Source organism: Pagrus pagrus, assembly GCF_965226575.1.
Source record: "Pagrus pagrus genome assembly, chromosome: 21".
NCBI lineage: Eukaryota > Metazoa > Chordata > Actinopteri > Spariformes > Sparidae > Pagrus > Pagrus pagrus.
In genome coordinates, this window is record NC_140208.1 from 9595574 (window position 1) to 9621993 (window position 26420).

General features: G+C 41.4%; 1 protein-coding gene across 1 annotated transcript; it reads left to right on the forward strand.

The window, feature by feature from the left end:
• Nucleotides 1–21709, forward strand: LOC311250929 (testican-2). The gene is made up of 9 exons (XM_084343084.1): nucleotides 1–46; nucleotides 8273–8387; nucleotides 12362–12470; nucleotides 12969–13077; nucleotides 13726–13845; nucleotides 13971–14189; nucleotides 17798–17860; nucleotides 18766–18903; nucleotides 19892–21709. Exons 1-9 carry the CDS (start codon nucleotides 31–33, stop codon nucleotides 20035–20037), a joined length of 1035 nt encoding a protein of 344 aa, XP_084199210.1. The 5' UTR covers nucleotides 1–30; the 3' UTR covers nucleotides 20038–21709.
• Nucleotides 21710–26420: the final 4711 nt, after the last annotated feature.

The window sequence follows — 26420 nt, forward strand, 5'->3', positions numbered from 1 at the left end:
GATGACTACATCAAAAACACAGAAGAGAACATGGGCTCTGATGAAAGTAAGAAATTATTTTGATTGATTAGAAAAGATTTTTCTGTGTCTGTGTGGTTTTATCTCAAGCGTCTCCCACTTATAGCCTGAGTGTGTCAGTGTGTGCTATATGCAGAGGCAGTTTGCAAAGACTTTCAATATTTAAATGGCTTTACTTAAACGACCAGTTTCACTGCGGAGGAAAAAAATCTGCTGTATTTTAGATTCTTCGAGCATAATCAATGCTAAGTGCAGTCTGCCTTTTACATCTGGTCCAGACAATAAAATAGTGCAGTGCACATTATTGAAGTGCTGGCTTCTCTTAATTGCGGCACTTGTCTGAGGTCATCCAGCACGAGGTGAGCGCTGGTCCGGGGTGTCAGAGCCTGTGGAGGGTGAGAACGCGGTTGTGATACAGAAAAGGAGAGAGGCAGAGCCTTCAGTTAGATCCATTAGTTTGAAAAGCCTGCTATAATTGCCTTTGTTGCTGAGGGCTCAAGTCAGAACTCCCACCAGGCTCCATTTACCTCCATGGGGTCTGTTTCTCGTTGGGAAAAAAAACATCTCACTTTTAGAAAATCAGCTGCGAAGGAGGAATAGATGTGAAAACTGTGAACGGTTCTGTGTTATTTCAGTCAAATGGTCATTGTATGCAAGAGAGAAATTATTTTAAAAAGCCCTTAGAGAGTGCACACCTCTTTGCCATGTGATGAAGCTGCATTTCGCAAATCCATTTTGCCAGGCTTCAAGCTTTGTGTCCAAACTCACAGGTATTTACCCAATTAGTGTCGGCTGAGGAACAACCAGCGACCAGCCAGCTATGGACGTTGTTTTGTTGTGACAATCCAGCAGGATAAGTGACTGTTTTGTTTCAAAACAACAATGGCGGCACCTCTTGAGGTCAGCATGGATGCTGCTAGCATCTGTCAAATCAGAACCGGAGGCTTTTCTCAAAGGCTTCGACAAGAGTTTGATTTACAAACTGGCCCCACTGGTAGCGTTCTCCATCTGTTGATCTGATTGGCTGAAATTAGCCTGTGATAGACGATTAATCACATGACCATGCAGTGTCCCTCAGCTCTGCGGAGCCCTGTAGCATCTTTCAGCTCATTGTTTTGCCTCAACTTTACCGTTTTCAACCCATTTCGCCAAAGTAAATGTTGGCAGTGTACTTTTCTGCAAACCACAGATATGCTACAACTTTACGCTTCTTAAGGTTACATTTTAAAATTTTTCTCTTGTCACAACACTGTGTTTATGCTCTGGTTAGGTTAGATACAAAAAACACTTGGTTAGAGTTAAGAAAAGATCATGTTTTGGCTTAAAATACCTGTTTTATCACCACGAACACAGCTGGAGATTTAAATCACCAGAAGCCACCAAAAACCCTACATTTTTAAGAATAACAAGAAATGAACTGATACTACAAGAGAAAATTTTGAGGTAATAGAAATTAGAAACCAGATACAGCATCCATGTGGACCACTGGTATTTTAAAGCAAATCCATAGTCGATCCTGGTTGGCTGCCGTTCAGTTGAACCTGCGCTTGTTGCAACAGAGGAGTCACACTGACCTGAGGCGCTGGTTTCACCGAACTGTGGATGGAGTGAGTAAAATGCTAAACCTTCTGCGCTGGATCATGTAATAAAGTCTGAATCACTTCACGAGTCAGGTTATGAGAGGTGCTATTCATACGTGTTGTAGCCAATTGTGCAGGCCCTCGGGGTTAGCAGCGTGTCCCTGCTGCGAGGTGAGTGTGGGAGGTCGAGTGTAGCGCCACGCCCACACAGCCTCACATGAAAGCCTCGCATCAAAGAGGAAAGATGTGAGGAGAAGCGTCTCCAGACGTTATCCCAGTCATCTGTTCTTACAACAGGGGGAATAACTAATGTAGTCTCAAGAAAACGCCTCGCTTGCTGTAGTGTGGGCGATGTTCATTTGAATACCATTGATTTCATCCCAGTCCCAGCTCCCACCGGGACCAATTCTGCAGACCTAATTGATCAGGGCCCTCTTCATCGCAAATTCAACAAGACAGCGGAAATGCCGACATGGTGTACCTGCGATCCCCGGATAGAACAAAAGACCTGAAAGGAGATTTCAGACATCCTCAGTGCTTTTTAAAGTGAGCTGATAGAGACGTCAGCTCGGCTCCGCGGAGTCGTCTCCGCGTTTGAAGGCCATTTCAAAACAATGAGGTGCCCGCCGCTCCGACTTCTCTGCCACATTTGACCTTGACATCCTTTGTTTCAGCTGAAAGGTGAAACGTCTCTTGTGCCTCGAGAAAAAATGTAATAATGGTGTGATTATGCTTCCATTTGTACAACAACTGCGAGATATTATTCAGGCATAATTTGTTGCATCCTCTCTCATCAGACGTAAATAATATTATCGTTCCGTTGGAGTTGAATAAAAGCTGCAGGCTGCTTTAACACAGCGACCACCAATTAAATCTAAAAAGAGTCTTCTAGGAAGACAGTAATTGCGAATCCAGTTGAAGCTAATTCACTTAAAGCTGTCAAACGGGCTTGTCTCGCTCATCCTTTTAATATTTATCAGAGTTAAGTCTTTTCAGTTGCAGACGGGCACTAAGATTTCTTTACAGGTCTATAGCACACTTTCCTTTTTTTCTCTTTTCGTCTTGAACCTCTAAAGGACTTTATTAAAAGCACGCTCTGGCAGTTTGAATGTAAAACAAATGGGTGATGAAGGCCCTTGATGGAAGGCTTCAAATGTGAGCGCAGACAACAGGGAGGGAGCCGATCGAAGCTGAGAAAAGCAGTCATGTTCTTTTATGTTCTGGATAATAATAATAATAATGATAACCTCAGAGAGATTGGTCGCAGGCTCAGAGCAGTCCCGACGCTTTTGCTGACATGATTACAGGAGGATTTAAAACCCATAACGGCTCGTACACGCACCGGCTCTATCAGCGCCGGAGTCTCGATTCTCAAGCAGGGGATGTGGCAAACACTCTTGATCTTTAATGCAAATTAAATCTTGTGTTTGGTTTTCATTTTCAGCATGTAGGAGTCGTATAAGAATACCGCGTGAGCGATGTGTTTTCGTTTTAAGATGTAGCTCGGAGGCAGACTTGAAGGTGCTCATAAATGCTGAACATGGGCAGCAATGAGCGAGAAGCTGAAACTATACTGGAAACGCCAAGCTGTGTTTCTATGGGAACATACAGCAGAGCGATGGTGTGTGTTAACATTATTAAAAAATATATTTTTCAGTAAAAGGTTACACCAATTAACATGATTATTTACAGTGGGTAATGCAAATCCAGCTGCACTCACAGGTGGCTGTATGTAAATGTATATTTTTAGTGTTTCTTGAATTCTTCAACTTACTTTAAAGCGGCTATCATCAACCTTTTTCTTTGAACAACGGATCAAATGATGGATATTTTTGAGGGGGACATTTTCAAGCTGTGTTTGTGGCGACCAAAACAGGTATTTTAAGCCAAAGCTAATCTTTTCCTAACCCTAACCAAGTCGTTTTTGTGCCTAAACCTAACCAGAGCATAAGCACAGTGTTTTAAAAGGAGAAAAATAGGAAAGTTTAATCTGGAGAGACATAAAGTTACAACATAAACAAACCTTAAGTTTCATTTATTTGATGACCTCGCTATCAAAATCGCTATTGAAGAACATTACTTGTTGGTCTTTTTTCTGTTCCAGTTTTTCTGTTGTTGATTGCCAAATTTCTTGTGGGCGTGGCCTTTTCTGACATAAATCACAAAAAATGTATCGTGCAATTAAAACCAAAGTAGATGGCACGTGCACCGACTGTACAGTATCAACAATCCTGCAAAACCTGATGACATTTCACTGGTGGAGCTGCAGCAGTAGCAGTAAGCCATGGGTCATGAGTCTGATTCATTTGAAATGCTGCTCAATTCATCCACAGCAATGAATGATATTCACCATTCTGTAAAACCATGATATTACTGGATGGGAATAAAATATTCTCAGGAAATCATGGCCACCATCAGCTATGCATGTAATGTGTGATTTTATCTCACTATGAGCACATTTCAGCCAGATTCAGACCTACATTTTCTATTATTAAGCCAACACATAAAGAGGATTGTACAGCCTTGGTACCTGCGTGTGCTCTCTGAGTGCTTTCTGGTTTTATTTGATTCTTCCTCATACATTCAGTCTGTGCTGTGCACGGCTCACTGCACAGTCTGTAGCTGTCGTTTCTGTGCGAGTGGACAGCAGGTACAGCCACTGCTCAGTGGCCTAAAAATAATAAAATGGCACAGAAGAAAGTGGGAATAGTTTGAGGTATATTACACCACTAAAAAAAAAACCCCATACAGTTTCCATAAAGGTTTATGGTCCATGACTGGAGCCTTTTTGTTAAAGAAATGAAATGTTAAACGTCTGATAGCAACCGCCAACATGACAAACCAGAAGAAATCCTGAGGAAAACCTTCGCTGTAGAGAACTGATGTGATCCATCGAGGCATACAGAAAATATGAGAGGTCTTTACTTTCTTTATCGTAAAGAAAAAGTCAAAATGATATGTATGGTGACAGTCTGGGGTGATTTTTAAGAGGTTTTATGTCTTAAATCAAAAGAGAAATAGCAGACAAATGCACCATCGGCGCCGCAGTCTGGATATTGCTCAGCCGCCGGGGTTAAATCATGACAGAGATGAATACCTGCTGGAACAGATGAAGTGAATAAAAGTCAAGTAGTCACGAAATATTTCATATGGAACAACTTTCAGGTTTTATTTCAGCTCTGTCAGAATCCAGCATCGTCCTGTATATTTATGAGTTTCCTCCTTCCTGACAAGTGGAATTTGGACAAATGGAAATCAGTTATGATAATACCGGTACTGTCTCGCTGATATTATTTTTCTTTCATTTATGTCTATTTTCTAGTTATTGCCTTCGATATGGGTGAAGTATCCCTGGAGCTGCTTATTTGTAAATACAGTTGAGGTCCTACTCTACTTTGGAGTTGGCTCCTGTCTCATGAACCTCCGTTGCTTAAGGGATTTTTCCTTACGGTTCAGGGTTTCTTTGATCTTTGGGTCTGCGAAGATGAACTTTTCTGCTCGTGTTGTGTCTGCAAATCCATTTTCATGTTTTTAGCCTTTTCTGACAAACTAATGTAAAACAAAACCTTAATAGAAGGAGAAAGCACTCAAAAGATAAACCTCTGCCAAACCTAAACAGTCCTCTGAATTGGTTATGTTCATAACTGAAAATGTATACGAATGTTTATTCTTCATCTGTACCTGATAAACAAGTCCTATTCACGTAAGAGCAGAAATTTAACAGACAATCAACCTGCACTCAGTCTAATAATCCTGCTCACCCTAACTAGAGGAGTTAACATGCTTTTTCCACACCCTGTGCAGCGGTGTTGCCAGATCTATATACACTGGCAGAAGATGAGATCTGCATGATGGGAACGTGCTGTATTTCATGCCAGGCAATATAAGCTAAGTAGTTAAAAAAGAAAACTTGCATAAATCACACTATTTTTCTTAGAGGGGAGAGACAGGAGACATGTGAGTAAGTCGCGGCTACCAATATTTGTGAACGACTTTGCAGAACAACAAGCCCAGGATTGCTTATAAGCAGACTTGGCAACCCTGCTGTGCAGCAGTGATGTAGCGTGGTACCATATAGTACAACGTGCATAACCACATCCAGCCAAAACTCAAAACTTTCAGCCCATAGAGGCCACTGCAGCTATGATTTGAGAAATTCCAGGATCTTCATAAATAAATAATTTTCCTTTTAAACTGAAGTGAACTCTTTAAACAAGGTTTCGAGACACTCAGCCTTGTGTGACCTCAAAACTCTGGACCCTTCAGAGGAACATCAAAATGTTATTTTCTCTACCTGTTATCCAGCTGCTTCTTGTGTCTTCAAAGGTATTTTGATCCCACAGACATCTTCTGTCTGCCCTGAATGATAAAGTAGTTGCTTGAGGGCAAAACCAACATTTAAATCCAATATTTCCACCACACCACAGAGGCTGCCCTGCTCTGCTCCTCTTCTCAGGTGAGCTGTTAGGATTCAGAGCTCATATAACGTAGGACGCAATTACATTTTTGGTCTTTAGCTTTTTATTGAAAAAGCATAAGAGAGTAACACTTGGGGATAGAGGATACTTTAAAAAAGCATTACATTTCAGCTTTTATAGCTCAAAATTATATTTAAAGAAATACAGCTCTCACATTCCCATCGTTGTGTATGTGGAAATACTTTTTTGTGTGATGTTTGTGTTGTGAAATTTTACCAGTGAAGGTCCTTCCAATTTTTTGATTTTTCAAGGTTTGCATAGTGCATTATCCTTTTTTAACACTGGACAAAAAACCCACTAACATCTGTCATTTGCCTACAAAGGGAAAAGGTACAATTGGCAGTCAAATGACTCCGCGGTAGTCACAGATATTTATCGTCTTCACTGCAGGTAGTGATAAAAACATCAAAACCAGGTGGACAACCTAATTTTGCCCTTTTTGGGTGTGTTCTGACTTGTAGTTGCCCCAGTAAACATACTGACCTCTTCGGCTGTTGCAGTGTTGCTCTTCGTCTCTGGGCTCGAGAGAGTGAACTTTGCGTAGAGCCTACATGCAACCATGAATCAACCTTTATTCTGGTGATAAGTATTAATTGGACAGGTGGCCAATTCTTACATATCGCACCTTTATAGCAGTGCCGTTCAGTCTGCGTTTAGATTGATAAAAAAGAAACTGAGGTAGAAAATAAAAAAGTACCCACAGTTATACAGTATTGTCACTGGCCTCCATGCTTCTTTTTATGTTTTTTTATTTTTCCGCCACGTTCATGACGTTGAACAGGACACACCAGAAGAAAAACAGAAGTGGGAACAGAGTCAATTGCCTATTTAGCAGGTTTACTTAAACCTTCATATATGTGCCAGTTTTGCTGTAAAAATAGTGGTGAATCGCAGCGTGGCGTATACAGGGCAGGTAGGTATCTTAGAAGCTTGGTTGAATGGGACTATTCTCAACCTCCACGATAAAAATGCGTTGTGGAACAAAGGCTTGTAAATAACAAGCTAGCTCGGAAGTGGATCAGGACTTCGGCTCTTCATAAACTGCAGTCGCCAGCCTAGTCTCAAAATACCTGATCGTATAGAACAAAAAGCACCACAGGCTCACAGCCTCCTTCCAGTATTTTTGGATTCCCTCTGAGTTGTCATGTCATCCATAAAAGTCAACTGTTCCCTCAAACGTCCCTGCTGTAGCACCAGAGTATCACCTAGTCTCGGGATTTGCAGGGATCTGGCTGCCAGCCACCTCGTCTGTTGACCGTGTTGACTGCAAAGCAGCTGCTCGGAGCTGACTCAGGACTTCACAGCTTAAATTTCTCACAGCGACCGCCGACTTGCCACTCAACTCTCAAATTCATCCGCGAGCCTGTGAGTTTTCCGAGGCCTCTCCGGCAAGGCGGTAAATGGACTGGGACAATGTGACATCCAGTTTCGGATGGCATTGACCACGGGCTGAGGCAGGTGGAGGACGCGGTGCTATTTCCATCTCAGTCTATCAGCGGGAAGAGAGGCTGGCATTGAACGGTTCAACTCTCCAAAGATAGAGTGAGGTGCTGAGGGGGGAGGGAGGGGGAGAAGAGAAAGAAAGGGAACGTGGGAGACAAAGATGGAGTGTGTGTGTTTGTGTGCGAGAGAGAAAAAAGGCAAGACGGGGAGAGACAGTGATAAGTTGACATGGGGGAAGTGAGATGTGACAAGCCGAGAGAAAGAGATGCTCAATCAGTGCTGTCAGGGTTTCTCGCAATCAGAGACAGACGTTGGAGACTGCAGGCAGTACTATTGACGATGGGCTGCCTCGCTAATGACAGCTAGGCGTCCATGTTTTCAGCAGCGCTGACTATAAAATCAATGGGCTCATTTGTGCACACTGCGAGAATATTTTTCATTACACATTTCATGATTTTTATGGCATGTGCGTGTGTAAAAGATAGTTTGTGAGGATGGGAAATGATTTTAGACCATGTAAATACACAGAACGTGATTATACTGCACATAAAATAGGGTTTTTTTTGTTTTTTTGAGTGGTACTTGCCATCAATCTGGGGAACACATGCTCCTTGTCAAAAAACATAGAAAAGAAAAAAGCAGCCGGAAGCTCTATATTTTTCTCCTGGAGGTGACGAACATAGAGAATGAAAGCAGCCTCAGCTGTGATTGACACCTCTGGATCCTCATGTGTTGTTGTCTTTGTGTGTGCAGCCGTGGACACCACCAAGGACCCGTGCCAGAATGTGAAGTGCAGCCGCCATAAGGTGTGCGTCGCTCAGGGCTACCAGAGGGCCATGTGTGTCAATCGCAAGAAACTGGAGCACAGGTAGGTGGAGGTTTCGGCGCGGCGGCCGGAGGGAGAGTTGTTTTTGTGTTTGCGGGACACGTCGACGCTGTTGAGGAGATCTCTGCAGACATTTCTGCGGCGTCGGTGTCAACAGCTGTTGGATGTGTGTCAGTTGAGAGGCCTTCAGTGTATGGTTGGAGAGCTATTGATTAAACTCAGTAACAAGGCCAGAGAGTGTCATGAGTCAGGCGGAGTGACGTAATTTCAGCTGGAACACTCATGCTGAGCAGTGACTAATTAACTGTGTGGATTTAAAGGGGTAAAACTGGACACAGACAGCTCTGCCCTACAAATCCAAAGCACAGAATTGAGCTATGACTGAAATTTTACTTTTCTAAATGTCTGTTTTATCTTGTGACACTATTTTTAAGTTCAGTCTTGCTCTATCTAAGGGAAAAGGTGATGTGAAAATATATTTTAAAATTGATTTGTCCACTTAAAAGTCTGACTGTATCAATATAACCTTTTAGACAGGGACTGGATCATATTGTATGAGAGCATATCATTCATAAAAAAAGGTTTTGCATAATTTTACAATGACACTAAATATATAAAGACATCTTAACAGGTTAAACCTCACAAAATACAACTTGAGGATTGCGTGATTTTTTTTAAATCGCTCATCTATGTCAACTCTTTAAACAAACACACTCTAAAACAATGAAATATGATGTAATCAGAATTAGATGTAGAAGACAGATCAAATAATAGGTCATGATGAACATAAGAAAAACCATAGATTTTGTTTTCTCAGCAACTAAATACTTTATTTTGAAGTTTATTAACTACTGAATACTTTATGACAATACTAACTCCACCTAAACATGAGAAAGTGTAATGTTTACCTTTTCATCCTTACTCAGCGTGTTAGCATGCCAACATTGACCAATTAGCTCGATTTTTAGAAAACTTGAATTTTCTATCTGAACTTGAGAAACTTAAAAAAATATATAAACCTGCAATAAGTCTTTGAAACGGCACAACTTAAAATTAATGAATTTAGACGACATAAATTCAGATAGATGGTACATGAAGTAAACTGCAACATTAATAAGCCAGCAGTGATTAAATGTCAAAATCAGGTATTATTTACATACATTTTAAATTATTTAATCTCTTATAAGATTAAAATTTTTATGGCCGTTATTTACTTCTACAGACCGTCCTTGACTACACCTCAAGTCAAAACAATTATGCTCGCATCAGACACAGGAGAAAGAGATGCTACTTTAATGGCTTACACTTAATGTCAAGGGCACATATCTCATGATTAATTAATGCTTAACTAATACATGACTCATCATGATCCCAACTAATGCATGATGTATCATGAACTCTCGTGGCTCAGTTCTAATTAATAATGAAGCCACTATTACTTAGTTTAATTACTTAAAACTACATGGATCATCAGTTCGTGAACTCATACATTTATGTAGTTAAGCCAGACTGAAATTCATCAAATCAGATGCAAACTAATGAAAGTGGACAGTCTTATCAGCTCAGCGAGACAGGAAAGGCTGATTTTCAGAGTATAACTACACAAATATACATAAAAACCTACACATTGTGTTTGCATCTTGTTTAGCGTATCGCTGCAGTTATGTCACATACATGAAAAACAAAGCAGACAGATCAGATGACGTGTGTGAAAGTCGGTGCTCAGGTGACAAATCCACAGATGATTATCAAATTGAAAGTTCCCTAAAGCGTTTGTAGAGACCAAAAGCAGAGCTTATGTAGAGTGAATATTGGACATATATTCATCAGGTGGCCAGAAACACGATTCCTCTGCCAGACAACTGTAATGTCTCTGAATTGCGCCCCATGATACATCAGTGCATGACTCAGGAGAAAAACCAAATGATGTAAAACTGTCGTCATTTGGTCTAAAGTCAGTGAAGGCTAAATCTAAATGGCAGACGGGAAAACAGGCAGGAAGGACAGACAGACATCGAGAAGCCCGTAACATTGAGACATGATATACAGTCTGAAAAAGTTTCTGAGATGATTGTAAAACCTAGTGTAGCCTTAGCAGCAGCGCAAGAGGAGAAGAGTCAGTGAACTGACTCAATGATGACACTTACACAACAACAAGCTTTATGAGCTGCCATAAGCTACTGGTCATACCAGACCGAGTCAGGGTGAAGCAGCAAAACAGTCAGTGTATTGGTGAGCAAGGGCATATGACTTTTTGCATTGCATTGCATGGCCTTGCTTTAAGGAACTAACTATGTTATGTGCCGTCCTCAGATGTGGTTACTTCTTGTGTTACTGTGGCCATCCTCCTTGTATAATTACAATGCCATTCTCCATTTATCTGACGGAGACAGCACCAGAGTTAAGCCGTCAGCTAACTCGCATCTGTTGTCCCTGGGCAGGTAAACAAAAGAAAACAAACATTACGACGCTGCATTGAAATATGTCAAAATGATGGACTGTCATGCACAAATCAGCAATAACAATACGACGTTGGCTGGCTAGCTAGTTAGCTGCAGAGACGTAAGCAAACTAGCAGCCATTGTTTAAACTTTTTATAAAGAAAGGACCGTAAAACATCTCGTAATCTCTTTTTTTTCTCATTTTTTCGATCATCATACCATTTTTGAAATAGAAACGAACCAAGGTTGATTTTATTGTCACTTGGCGACAGTGTTCTTACGTCTTGAACGACCCGACAGCGAGCTTAGCCTTTAGTCAATAATAGGCCGGTTTTAGAAACTAATCAGTGGAAATTGAGGCAGAGAAGAAAGAAGACGAGCTTGAAACCATGACAACAAAAGCAAATTGAAAATATAATATATTTTGGCTATTTAAAACATTAAACTCTGGGGTTTGTAGTATTTCAAATGCTCCTCCCTTCACAAAGACCTCTCTGAAAGGTATTTATCAATTCACATTCGTTCCTCGCTGACTGAAAAACAAATGAGCAGGGTTGCAGTCTGAAAAGAATTAATGGAGTGAATTATTGCTACCTGCAAAGTCTATCTGCTGCGACAGGCATTTATCTTTTTCAATAAAGTGCTTCATTTACAGAGTCACTCCAGAGATGAGAGAGACTGTGTCGAATAATGGGTAATAAGCACGAACGCAAGCACACTAAACCATCCGAGCGTCATTAAGTAGCAGCCTCAGAAGTGCGGAGCCTAATGCTTGTGCTCACTGAACATGAAGTCAATCACCGTATGAGAGCAAAGCAAGCAAGAGGGGGGGTTTTTATGAAGTAGTTGTGCATCCAAATATTAAGCAATGCAGTCAATTTTGGTTTTATTTACCCGCGATCGGGGAGAAACTCCTCCGAGGCTTCTGCTTCCGCCCCGCCACGGCGAAAAAGCAAATGGCGCTCGCACATTTCAAAAGATTTGGGTCTTCCCCAAAGACACGTCCGTCCCCATTACATCACGCTCATTTTGCGGATACTTTTGTCTGAAGCAACTTACAGTAAGTGCATTCAAACTTGACAGGGACAAGGGCTAGATTGGAGAAGTGGTAATGCACCCCTCAAAAAAAAAAAAAAACAAGCAACTAAAAGCATGTTAAGTGCTGCGGTGCAAGGCCTCCTGTTTGTTTATTGGCTGCAAGAGAAATGAGAACGAAGTAAGAAGCGTGGTGTCAAGATGGTGTCTGAAAAGGTGATCTGCTGTCCTGGTGTTCATTCGACCACTATGAATGATGATGAAATGAAATGAAAGTCAGTTGACGGATTGAAGATTTGAAGATGTTAAATGTCACTCCCCATTTTACAAGCGCACGCAACAAAGGGTATAAAAAGACGAGAAATGAGGTATGAGAGCAGTTAACACAAAAACAGAATATGAATGGCAATGTAAAGTAAACAGCAATAAAAGGTGGATAAACAGTTAAACAATCATTAATCAGAATAATCACCAATCAAGGCAGATGTACATGAATGAGTAATTATTCTGGATTTTAACTTGTTTCCCTTCCATGTTCAGGGTCAAGCAGTCAGGCCAGCCGGAGGCCCACGACAGCAGCTGCAAGCCTTGTCCTGTCACCGCCTCCTCACCTGTCTGTGGCTCTGACGGACACAACTACGCCTCCGAGGTAACAGAAAATATTCTGCAGCGGCATCTCTTCTCCAGAGCGCTCGCTTAGATAATTTTCCCTCCGCTTTATCACTGAATTCAGCAGCCATAAAATCCCTGAAAAGAAATGGAAAGTGGCCGTGTCATCGTTTTAAATAATGAGAGGAGTCCAGTCAAGTGCTGTTTCCTGCTGCGCTGACATATATACGTGGGCGCAGCAGGGCAGCACAGTTCATCACTGCTCGCGGGAGGACAAGTGCATCGGCTCAACGCGGCCGCGTGATTAATGGCTGACGTGGTTTTGAGTGGCATCACCGTGCGACGGCCGCTGCCAGGACTCTTTATTGATTTATGTACACTTTTTAATTCTGACCTTGCATGAGAAGGCAGCGGAAAATGACAGCTCATTCTTGCTGCCTTTCTCTAAGTGCACTGTCTCATCTGAATGAGCAATCTCTTTTTTCCTGCGGTCACCCCCATAAATATTTTAACCGCATCTCTCTCTCTCTCCTTACAGTGTAAGCTGGAGCAGCAGGCCTGCCTCACGGGCAAAGACCTGAACATCATGTGCGCCGGCTTCTGCCCGTGTGCCACGGCCTCCGTCACGAATACCGACACGAAACGCGGCAAGTTCCCTCCTCGCCGCCTCCTTGTGTTTGTGCAGCCTAATTTTGGGATTCACGCCTCCCTTATCTGCATCGCTGTCATCCCTTTTATGAGTCAAGGTTTCAAAAAACAGAAGAAACACAAAGCAAACTTCCAATTTTCTCACAGATCCAATCAACCCAGTGCTTCGGGGATCAATACTCACCAATTTCGGAGATTACTGTTAGCCAAATATCCCCCATGTGGTTAAACCGCTCCTTCAATCATGTGGTAATTAATTATTTAGAGTGTACACTATCTATCATTGCAGCCAAACACTATTGATTGTCCGAGCTCTCGGGCACGTGAAAATGCCAATTGATCAAAAGGATGAAATGTTACTCCTGTTTTTCTGGACTTAGCGCTTAGCCTGAAACGGAAAAGTGGATTTCTATCAGAGAAACAGCAATTTGCTGCAGCGGGGTTGATTGCGAAATGATGTTTTCTTTGATTAGCAGTTTGTACACTTCTAAATGACAGCATGGAAATCCAACAAACCAGAGGGGAAACCGTTCATTCAGCTATCTGTACGTCAGCATGAAGCAGTCCATGCATGTCTTTTGAGGAAGAGTTTGTCAGATTGCTGTTAAGTGTCTGAATCCTTTGATTCTTCGTCTTTGCTCCCTCAGAGAGCTGCACCGGCCAGGACCTGGCAGACCTGGGCGACCGCCTGAGAGACTGGTTCCAACTCCTTCATGGAAACGCGAAGCAGAATAACTCTGGCAAGCTCGGTGCTGGCACCGCTTCAGGTCAGGGACTCACAAAGCGGCTTTTTTGTCTTTTGCTACCAAACTCACAACTCAGTCGTCTATGCAAAGAAAAGTTGTAGAAACAGAAAGAAACTAAAGTAAAGTGAGCAAATTCTGTCTGACAGCGCTGGACAAGAGCCTCGTGGCCAGCTGCAAGGACTCCATCGGCTGGATGTTCTCGAGGCTGGACACCAACAGCGACCTGTATCTGGACCAGGCTGAGCTGGCTGCTATCAACCTGGACAAGTACGAGGTCTGCATCCGACCCTTCTTCAACTCCTGCGACAGCTACAAGGACGGGAAGGTCTCCACGGCGGAGTGGTGCCTCTGCTTCTGGAGGGAAAGTGAGTGAAGGGATCTCCACTCCACTAGTCTATTCTGAGTCACATCTCTAAAAGGGTGAAGTAATAGCAAGGTTACATCACTGGGAAACAGAGGATATGCAGTGACGTCACTTTATTCCAACCTCCTCGCCACTAGTGAGATCCAAAAAAAGCTGCCGTGGCTGCTGTGAAAGGGGATAAACAAATGAGTATCTTTGAAACCTAATTACCAAAATGTTTTTGGTCTGTAGACGTTGAAAAACGCATAAACTGTATTTGTACCCAAACTGCCAAAATCTAAATTAATTAAAAATAAATAAATAAAACGACTCAGTTAATAAATTATGCCATTAAATGCACCAAAGGTAATGTCAAAAATAAATGGAGGCATGGATTAATTTACAAAATGCGACATAAATTGCTATTTGTTTTAATTTGCTTCTGTTCTCTCAATCAGCTACTAGTACTAAATAGTTACAGCACTTCATAGCTCCTTCACTGTCAAAGCCGGACTAGCTGTTTCCCCGTTTCTTCGTCTTCTCCTGCTCTTATTTTGGCGCACAGGTGTGAAGGTAGTTTCAATATTTTCATCAAACTCCCTTTAAGAAATTGAGAACATGTACTTTTTTAAAGATGTCAAACTATTCCCCCACCCTACAGGCTGTTATTTTAAAACAGGACTCGTCGGCCTAATCGACAACTTCAAAGCACATTCAGGTTTCTCTGCTTCTCCTCTCTTTAACCTTCGGCATTTTGTACGAACCTACGCTTAAATTTTCTGTCCGTTCATCTATTTTTCACGGCTTATCTGGGCCCGACAATATTCCCAGACAAGATCAGCAGTTCTTCTCCCCTGCTGAGAACAATCTGGGCACGACCTCTATTATCTAAGTCATCTGACGGTTTGCCAGAAATCACTTTCTGGCGAATTTTATGTCCTCATTGCTGAGAAAATGCAGTATTCTTAAACCTACCCGACTATTATTGTTGCCTAAACATAACCAAACTGACAACTGAAAACAAACTACCATAACAATGTATTCCTTAGATATCTAGAGTCTTATACTTATCCTATTCAGCCAAAATGACTTACTAATAGGCGGACTGTCTGTCTTTTATAATCTGACATAATGATTAATGCTTATCTGACATTAATTATGATGTCAGATAACAGATATCAGATAAACCAGCTGCTCACAGAGCCCCTAGCCAGGCGTTCCCAGCTCACCCTCCCTGCATGCTTGGGGTTTATTTGGTCCGTCCGTGAGCGTCCTCCACCACCTGATACCAGGTACATCCATGAACTACACTTGAACATGGTGTTCCCTTCGGACAGTCCCTGGTCAGCACAGAAGTCCAGAAACAGAGCATCATTGTGTCCTGATCAGGCAGACTGTTCCCTTCAATCAACCCCCTCCTGGTGTCTCTCTCATCGTCGATCACGTGGGCGTCCAGATTCAACAGAAAAACGATTGTTTTTTCCCCTCTCGGTGCCACATGCAGTCACGTAGATGCGACTGTCTCATTCTGGGGAGTAGAAGCTCTTCGTCTATTTGTTGATTGCACATCAGCAATCACAATTTTATTGTTTGTTTTTACGTGTGAGTGCACAATTGTAGATAGTATATGTTAATATTAGGTGTATACCCTCTATATTAGTGCTTTCTGAGCTTTAATGAGGTCAAACAATATCCCCACATCTGAGTGCCGTAGATGTTTTAAATGTCATTAAATATTCAAATATGGTTTAAGGTCTGGTTTGTGGTTTAGTGTTGTTATTTTGATGAAGGACTTCAATAGAGTGCTGCCAGGATAATGAATTTTGTAGGTCAACTCCAAAGGCTTTTTGTCCCTGAACAAAAAAAAAACTTGAACACCACTTTACCAGTTAGCAACAACCTTTTTAAAGACAAAGACAAAAAAAGCTTTGAAAACTCACAAGTGGGGTGTTTAATGACCTGATTTATGTTATAGAACAAAAACGTGAAAGTCTTTTAAAGGATAAATTCACCCAAAAATGAAAATTCTGTCATTATCTACTCACCCTCATGTCGGTGGAAAGTCAGGTGAAGTTTCGTCGTCCACAAAACATTTCTGGAGCCTCGCAGCAAAACAGCGTTGCGGCACTCTCCGCAGCAACTGAAGTAGATGGAGACTTGTTTTAAAACATAAAAGAACAACAGATAAAAAAACCAAAAATGGCTCCATACAATCCATCCGGTGTAATCCAAGTCCCCAAGATCCCGAATTGATTTGAAAAGTTGTTATTTGCACCCTTACTAAAGCTGAAATCTTCTCTGTAGCTGCTGAGCTAAAAATGTTAGCGTGCACCCCGTCTGAAGAGGTCTCACAAGCTGGACTGTGTGTCGAGGACGCAAATCATGTGTTACACGATGTCTTTGGGGCTTCCAGAGACCTGGATTACGCCAGACAGACTGTATGGAGCCTTTTTTTTTTAAGATTTAAAACAAGTCCCCATCTGTTTCAGTTGTTTAGGAGAATGCTGCAGCGCTCTTTTGCTGCGAAGCTCCAGAAATGTTTTGTGGACGACAAAACTTCACCTGACTTTCCATCAGCACGTGGGTTAGAAGATGATGACTTCATTTTCATTTTAGGGTGAAATAATCCTTTAAGCTTTTGTTAATCCAGACACCTTATTTCAGGCTTTTAAACAAAACCCACTGACATTGAGACGGGGGGACCTGGAAGTGCAAGAACGCAAACGTGGCACTCGTTCCTGCAGCGCTCCGTCGAGATCAAAGTTCTCGTTTTCGAGGAATGGAATTAAATGTTTCATTTGTTGGCTGCACAGAAGTTGAAAGCAGATTACCAGAGTTACATGACGACATGAGAGGATATCAGGCAACATGATCACAGAGTGAATCTGAAACACCCCCCGGTGTGCTTGAATTATTCATTGAGAAACGAAGCCTCCCTTTTTGAAGGCCATGTTCCTGACATTTCACGTGTGGTTATCATGTTGTATAATGTGAAACGATCAGGTGTCTCCACGGATGTTATCACCACTCAGCGGCGCACATTCGCACCGTTTGACCTTTACTAAACAAATACAGGATATTCATGGCGGTAACCTCATTTGCGCGCCGATTATCTCATTGATCGGGCATTTAACCTGCGTGCAATAGATTACACCGGCTCCCTAATCAATTTTTCATCACTAGCCGGTGATATTTATAAACTGCCTCACGCTGAAGTGTTCCGATAACGATCTGAAAACGTGACGTCACCCTACATGTGTGTCATCCAGGTTTGTGGGAAATAGAAATGCAGTGAGAAACATTTTTTGTGAACATCTACAAATGCTTGGGGAAGATTTATCGCCTCGGGGGTCAATACGAGCCGTCTCTCTCCTCTTTGTTGCTATTTCTATCTGTTCCAGAGGTGCACTTCCTTGTCATTCGCAGACTGCATCCATATGTTCTTTCACCTAAGCTCTCCAAAATCGATCGGTCTCTGAGGGAATGAAATCTAAGACTTCTTAAACAAATCAATACCGCCCAAAAAAAAAAAAAAAGTGTAATTATGAAGAGCATTGATTGAGACAAAGTTTGGGCAGAGCAGTTTTTAGGTATTGTCTGTCATCACTTTTCTTTCTTTGATCCTCTCAGAGCCGCCGTGCCTCGCTGAGCTGGAGAGGATCCAAGTGCAGGAGGCGGCCAAGAAGAAGCCCGGTAAATGCATTTATCAAAAGAGCGCTGTGCAGTTCAGGATGTGTGTTTGATTGAAGGTTTCTCCACTCGACACCTTTTCTCGACATGAAATCACCAGTTTAGATCATTTCAAGGCTGCGCAGTTAGCCGTGAACTGCACCGCCTAGCTGGCGTGTGCCCCCGCGCTCGCACCGGGTCTCCTGGGTGCTCTTACGTAACGAGGAGCCCGGTGCAGCAGGCGAGAGGCTGGAGGAGGCTCATTTAAGAGATCACAAGCACACGGCTAGGATTAGGCCCTAATCAGGCGATGGTGGGGGGTGGGGGGGTGGGGGGATTAGAGGGCAGCGCTGGCTTTGGGAAAGAGCAAGGCTAATGCGCCTGTTTGGCTCTCTGTGAAACCCCATGCCACAGTTTCTACCCAGCATGCTCCAAACACAAAGATCTTGTTCTTCCATCCCTGAAGCCCTCTTGTCTCATTGCTTGTGCTTCCTCTAGTTTGGAGGTGGTGGTGACGGCTGGGTGGCGGTGGTGGTGGGGGGACTCACTGCTTGTTAGAGAACTTCGCTCTGGGTTTGACAAGAGTGTCCTCAGGGAGGACGAAACACTGGAGCTCTGTCACCGAGGCTGTCACTACATTTTTTACATGCCACTGTCACAGCACAAAGAAACACACTTTGTCGTCATACTGTGTGAAATCACATCCAGCAGCATATGCATGAGTGTGTAAAACAAAACAGCTTTTTTCTTCCGTCTCTGTGGCGTTTTCTGCCAAAATGTCTTTCAGCCTCTCCATCCTGACTGATGGTCTTATCACAGGTTCACTAAGGCACGCTGGCATCCTCGTTTGCGCAGCACTCAGCAGCGCGAGGCGGCGTGCTGAGGGTATAAATATTTGACAACTAATAATCATGTGCACATGCTCGCAGGGATGTACATCCCCAGCTGCGACGAAGACGGCTACTACAGGAAAGTTCAGTGTGACCAGAGCCGAGGGGAGTGCTGGTGCGTCGACCAGCATGGCGGAGAGATGATGGGCACCAGAATCCATGGCAACCCAGACTGCGGTAAGAGGAGGAAGGGGGCATTTGGCAAAAGGAATTTCTTGCACTCGACACAGCAGGAAAATCTCCTTCTCGTCATTAAAATGTTCTTATGAAACGATATTATTCTTGTTTTCTTGACTTTAAAGCAACATTATGTCACTTTTTGACCTTAAAATAACAGCTTCAATATCATTTTGATGGTTCAGTGTCTTGTAATAGGGTGAATGGTGTCTCTGTCTCAGCCACTCTGCACCCCCATCACTTGTTTCTGCGCTATGTAACTTCAGTGAGAGGGTAGGATCACAGCGTTACATACATAATGCTGCTTTAAATCACAGAGCTGCCTCATTTCTTTCATGTTAGAAAACACACACTTTTTTCTCAAAACAACATATTTCTAAAGGAAAAATTACATTTGAAAAACTCAACAGCAATGTCTCTTTACAGAAACCGTGACCCGGTCAGTTGAGATAATCCACAGTCCTCCTTGTGAGCGGTTTGATATAGGAACTATTTTCTTTCTACTGAACTACACGGTCAACCGTATCACCGCACGGAAGGAAACATATGTCTACTTATGGACGAGAGGCTAGCTAACTATGGTCACAGCTCAGCCGAGGTGGACGCCATTAATGTTTACATGTCATGGGCACGAGCTTCTCGTCCATGAGTAGATGCCCACATCCCTCAGCGCTGTGTCATGGCGCCATATAGTTTAGCAGATATCTCCAAAACTCGGCTACTCCTACCAAAACAATCTAGATGAATAAATAGCACCACAGGTAATATTTCAGGTTTGTGTGAACTGTCCCTTTAATATATTTGCAGTTTTCTTTCACTTGTTTTTGAACATTTTAAATGTTTTTTGGACTCAAATATCGTACCGCTAAGAACAAGCTAGTGTTTGGCATTTTTATTGGATCATTATCCGTCTGTCAGCTAATCAACAAGCTAATTGTTTCGCTATCGATACAAATTCAATCCGCATGTGTTTAATATCTGGTTCCAGATGAAGTGGCGGGATATTCTGGAGATTTTGGCAGTGGAGTGGGATGGGAGGATGAAGAGGAGAAGGAGACAGAGGACAACGGAGAGGAAGCAGAAGAGGAAGAGGAGGAGGAGGGCGAGGCAGACGATGGCGGATACATCTGGTAGAACTGTCTGACACCACGCGGAGAGCCGAGTCACAGCTGCTGGCCTGAAAATCTACAAAGATGGCTCTCTCCTTGCAGCAAAAGATTTTGGTATCGGACTCGGGAGGCATGGAATTGTGTATCATCCTGGTGGGATATGTGGTGCTGGTCCTGGGGATGAGACAACGACCAGTTTTTGTCTTAGATATGTGTAATTGCTTCATTCTCCTCTCTGTTTTTTGAGCAACGGAGCTTTTTGTTTTGCCGTCCTGGAAAGCAGGACCCACTGACTACTGCGCCATAGGTAGCTAAAGTCCATCAGAATTCCAATCTTGTCCGACCGCCATCTATGCATATAGAGATTACCCATAATTTTGTATTGTGTGAACAATTGCTTGAGTATTAGAGCCGCCGTCCCACTGGAATGACCGGAGATTTCAATTTTTAGGGATTAGTTTGACATTTTGGGAAATAAGTTTGTTTGCTTTCTCGCAGGGAGTTTCATCACTCTCACATTAAAGGTGTGCAATATGTAAGAAATTGTCACCTGTCAGATTAATTCTCCAAACAAAGAGGGGACAGCTATTATCTGCTAACAGTGGCTGCCATTAGCTAGTTAGCTCAGTTAGCAGTGCAGCTAGCGATCCTATTAGCTGGATCTGCCCGGAGTGGGATTACCAGGTGAGTGCTGGTGTTGTTTGCACCATTAGCATAGGAGCTTTGGACTGCTGGAAGGAGGAGGTTTTCAGGGTTTGCTAACGGGTAGCAACACAGGAATGGGTACCAGAACCCAAGCTGGTTCTGGGCTCAGCAGCCTCACCGTTTTTTAATGTTTTAAACTAAAATTCTTACATATTGCACCTTTAAACAGAAGCTAGAGCTTGGAGAGGGATAGCTTAGCTTAGAATAAACACTGGAAACAGTTTCCTCTGTGCAAGGTACAAATCAGCCCAAAGCTCATTATTGAACAACTGGTTTCGTTTGCTAACACGTTCACCATATCACCCTTAAAAGTGATGATACGTCAATGTTATGTTTGATTTCCACTGCCCCCTAGTGGCCAAACAAATCAGTCATTGCAGCTTTGAGCTAAACTAATCCGAGCGTCATTTTCCCCAAAATGTCAAAGTATTCCTCTAAAGCAGGTCAGTGCAATGTGGTTATGTATTTCCAAACCGATTCTGTACATAAATCCAGTGTAAATGATCTGTGACGCAGATTTCAGGTCGCTTCGGTTTCGAGCAACCTTTGTGATTAAAAGGTGAACCACAGGATGGATCCACTTATACAGGACCTACATTTCCAGTTGGATTACTTTTATTGAAAACCTGTAGAATGTACTTTAATGACCCCAAACTGCACCTACAGTAGAAAACCACTAGTCGCTCTGTTCTGCTAACTCTGAAATCATGTCAAAGAATGTGCCACAACTATGTTTTATGAGTTTGCAACTTGAAAAAAAAAAATCTGTATTTTGTGTTTATATGGAAAAAATGTGTGCATTACTTGAAGTTCTGTGTGTATACTTGAATTCACATTGTAATTTTTTTCTATGAGAATATCGTTGCCATGTCTTTCATTCATGCTATCGGTAGGCCAGACATTTGGTTGTTTTTAGTATTGCATGTTAGTAAATAAGAATGTACTTCTAGGCTGAGCACTTTACTAATAAAGGCACTGGAGCCAAAACTGTATGTTGACTGTAATCTGTTGGAACAAGTTTAAAAAATGATCCCTGTTGTTGCTGCGGTGCCACTGAGTCATATCTATATCGTCCTCTATATTTAACAATGAGGTTTTGTTGTAATGATCTTGCCAGATAAAGAAAAGGAACAGTGGGCTTTGGGTGCCTGTGGGGAAATTAAATGAATTCACAAGATAAAGGTAGGTTGATTGTCTTCACTGTGGGAAGGTGGTCAGGAGAGGATATGTATCACAGACTGCAGCGCTCAGCTTTTTTACCTCTGGAGATCCATATTTTTTAAATTTAGCTTGTGCGGTAAAAACAGCTTTTGAGCATAAACGGACCGGCACCCCAGCCAACCTTACACACAGCATTTTCGCTTATCAAACACAAGCTGGATGCATAAATGTGAATATTTTGGAGCGCAGAACTACTTTCTCATGACCTTTGGGTCCCCCACCTGGTGTGTGAAGCACTGATTACTGAAGCTTATTACAGCTAAAGCCTGTAACTACCGCAATTACATCTGATTATGTTTAACAAGGCATTAACTAAACACAATTTCATCATCATCTACAGTCATTGGACCCGCAGTGGAATTAAAAAATGAGGAAGTTGATCAAGCTCCAGAGTCTCTCCTCTGAGTTGAGTCACAAGCAGAGGGGGATATTATCTGCATGGGGATATTTTGGTGCTCAGCTGCCACCTCATGCTAGAAGAACAAATTACAGCCCGAATGGCATCACACTAATTGACCACAATGTAAAAGGCAACACTGTCATAGGGCATATGGATGATAAAAACTGCAATGACTGGATCCGTACCAGTTTTCTTTAATACGGTGAAGCTTCGTAGTCCATAAAACATTTCTGGAGCTTCACAGCAAAACAGCACTGCAGCATTGTCCTTGTTAACTGAAGCAGATGGGGATATGTTTTATAAAAAACAACTGAGAGGAAAAATAAAATGGCTCCGTACAGTTAATGTGGTGTAATTCGACTCTCCTGAAGCCAATTTAAAGAGACGTTATTTATACTCTCGACACCCAATTAAGCTTGTGCCTCCAGTTGAGATGGGGTGCGTGCTTTCAGCTTAAAAGGGAGTTTAAATAAGGTCTTTTCAAATAAGGGCTTCTGGAGACAAACTATGGAGCCATTTTGTGTTTGCTTTCAGTTATTTATGTATATATATTTTAAAACATATACACCTATTCAGTTGTTTAGGAAAATTCCGCAGTGCTATTTTGCTCTGAATTTTCCAGGATCTGACTTCCATCGGTATGAGGGTGAGAAGATAATGACAAAATATACATTTTCAGGAGAACTTATCCTTTAAGTCTTGTGTTACATTTTAGATAAGGTACCAAATGCTGTAACATGATTCTTTTCACTTTTCGCTGTGTTTGGTTTAGTATTTTACAAAATATGACTGTAAATTACACACTGCTGCATTGTTTCTCTATTTACAGTTTTTTAATGTCATGATTTAACAGAACTTCACTGTTTATTTCACATACTTTTTTTACAGTGTAGAAATAGACAGTAGAAATACACCTCACACAGTAGAAATATACAGTAGAAATACAAAGCACACAGTAGAAATTACACATCACACAGTAGAAATACACAGCAGAAATACACCACACAGTAGAAATACAAAGAACACAGTGGAAATAAGCAGTAGACATACACAGTAGAAATGCACAGTAGAAATACAAAGCACACAGTAGAAATTACACATCACACAGTAGAAATACACAGCAGAAATACACCACACAGTAGAAATACAAAGAACACAGTGGAAATAAGCAGTAGACATACACAGTAGAAATGCACAGTAGAAATACACAGTAGAGATACACAGTACACAGTAGAAATACACAATAGAAATACACAGTGGAGATACACAGTACACAGTAGAGATACACAGTACACAGTAGAAATACACAATAGAAATACATAGTAGAAATGCACAGTAGAAATACACAGTAGAGATACACAGTACACAGTAGAAATACACAATAGAAATACACAGTAGAGATACACAGTACACAGTAGAGATACACAGTACACAGTAGAAATACACAATAGAGATAGACAGTAGAGATACACAGTAGAAATACACAGTAGAGATACACAGTACACAGTAGAAAAACACAGTAGAAATACACAGTAGAGATACACAGTACACAGTAGAAAAACACAGTAGAAATACACAGTAGAGATATACAGTACACAGTAGAGATACACAGTACACAGTAGAAATACATAGTAGAGATACACAATACACAGTAGAAATACACAGCACACAGTAGAAATACAAAGAACACAGTGGAAATAAGTAGTAGACATACACAGTTGAAAAACAGTAGACATACGTGTAAACTGTAAAAAAAACGTGTAATTGAGCAGAAACAAACAACAAACAATAGAAATACATAGTAGAAATGCACAGTAGAAATACACAGTAGAGATACACAGTACACAGTAGAAATACACAATAGAAATACACAGTAGAGATACACAGTACACAGTAGAGATACACAGTACACAGTAGAAATACACAATAGAGATAGACAGTAGAGATACACAGTAGAAATACACAGTAGAGATACACAGTACACAGTAGAAAAACACAGTAGAAATACACAGTAGAGATATACAGTACACAGTAGAGATACACAGTACACAGTAGAAATACATAGTAGAGATACACAATACACAGTAGAAATACACAGCACACAGTAGAAATACAAAGAACACAGTGGAAATAAGTAGTAGACATACACAGTTGAAAAACAGTAGACATACGTGTAAACTGTAAAAAAAAACGTGTAATTGAGCAGAAACAAACAACAAACAATAGAAATACATAGTAGAAATGCACAGTAGAAATACACAGTAGAGATACACAGTACACAGTAGAAATACACAATAGAAATACACAGTAGAGATACACAGTACACAGTAGAGATACACAGTACACAGTAGAAATACACAATAGAGATAGACAGTAGAGATACACAGTAGAAATACACAGTAGAGATACACAGTACACAGTAGAAAAACACAGTAGAAATACACAGTAGAGATATACAGTACACAGTAGAGATACACAGTACACAGTAGAAATACATAGTAGAGATACACAATACACAGTAGAAATACACAGCACACAGTAGAAATACACAGAACACAGTGGAAATAAGTAGTAGACATACACAGTTGAAAAACAGTAGACATACGTGTAAACTGTAAAAAAAAACGTGTAATTGAGCAGAAACAAACAACAAACAATAGAAATACATAGTAGAAATGCACAGTAGAAATACACAGTAGAGATACACAGTACACAGTAGAAATACACAATAGAAATACACAGTAGAGATACACAGTACACAGTAGAGATACACAGTACACAGTAGAAATACACAATAGAGATAGACAGTAGAGATACACAGTAGAAATACACAGTAGAGATACACAGTACACAGTAGAAAAACACAGTAGAAATACACAGTAGAGATATACAGTACACAGTAGAGATACACAGTACACAGTAGAAATACATAGTAGAGATACACAATACACAGTAGAAATACACAGCACACAGTAGAAATACAAAGAACACAGTGGAAATAAGTAGTAGACATACACAGTTGAAAAACAGTAGACATACGTGTAAACTGTAAAAAAAACGTGTAATTGAGCAGAAACAAGGCCAGGTCCGAGAAAAAATCGTCAAATAGAAAAAATAGCAGCCCTATTTTATCAATAGTGGAGGAAAACTAGAAAGTCTTCCAAAATGGAAAAACTCAAGTACCAGGACTCCAAAACAATGTAAATGGATCAATACTTACAATGTTACACCAAATAAATGCTCATGATTATGGTATATAAAATAATAAAATACTACAGCAGTGCTAGTGTCTGTATAAAATCAGCTTAAATCTGTATGCTAACCATGTTTTACCATGCTCAACAACAAATTGAAGATTCATCCTGAGGAGAACGTGCGAACCAAATTTCCTGACAATTCATCCAATGACTATTAAAAACACAAATGGCAACCTCATGGTGGCCAGCCCTAGAGGAAAGGTCAGGTGATTACCACAATCAGCTGGCTACAATTAGTGCAAAATTTCCTGCCAATCCATCCCGCAGATGTCGAGATATTTTCAAGTCAAATGATTTCCAAAACTGCCAGGCAGACAGTGAAAGGCTGCAAGGATTAGGGTAATGTGGTCACAAAAGCCTCGAGGCAGCACACAGCAATTTGCTGCAGTTGGCTGATACTACAACAAGGCATTTCACAATAATTAAGCCTGGAGATAAAAGCATCTACGAATTTCTCCACGTCTGAGAATGAAAAGAAAATGTCAGTGATGTGTCAAAACAAAACATAATTGCACCACTTGTCTAATTGCAGTCCTGAATCAAAAATTACTCCAAGATTACAGCTGTCTGGCTTCACATTAGTCGATAGATAAGCCTCTTAACATACAGTGTTTTGGTTTATTTACTACCTTAGACTTTAATTACCATATTACATATATTTTGTAGTTTTATTCCAACCTTATTTGTTGTCATTATAACGGCAACAGGAGGTAGAGTTTTCTGAATTTTTATAGACACTTAGTGTTAAAGAGAGAATAATAAGTAACCCGAGATTTGAGCCCTGGGGGATGCCACAACAAATTGTCACTAGAGGACAAGGCTCCT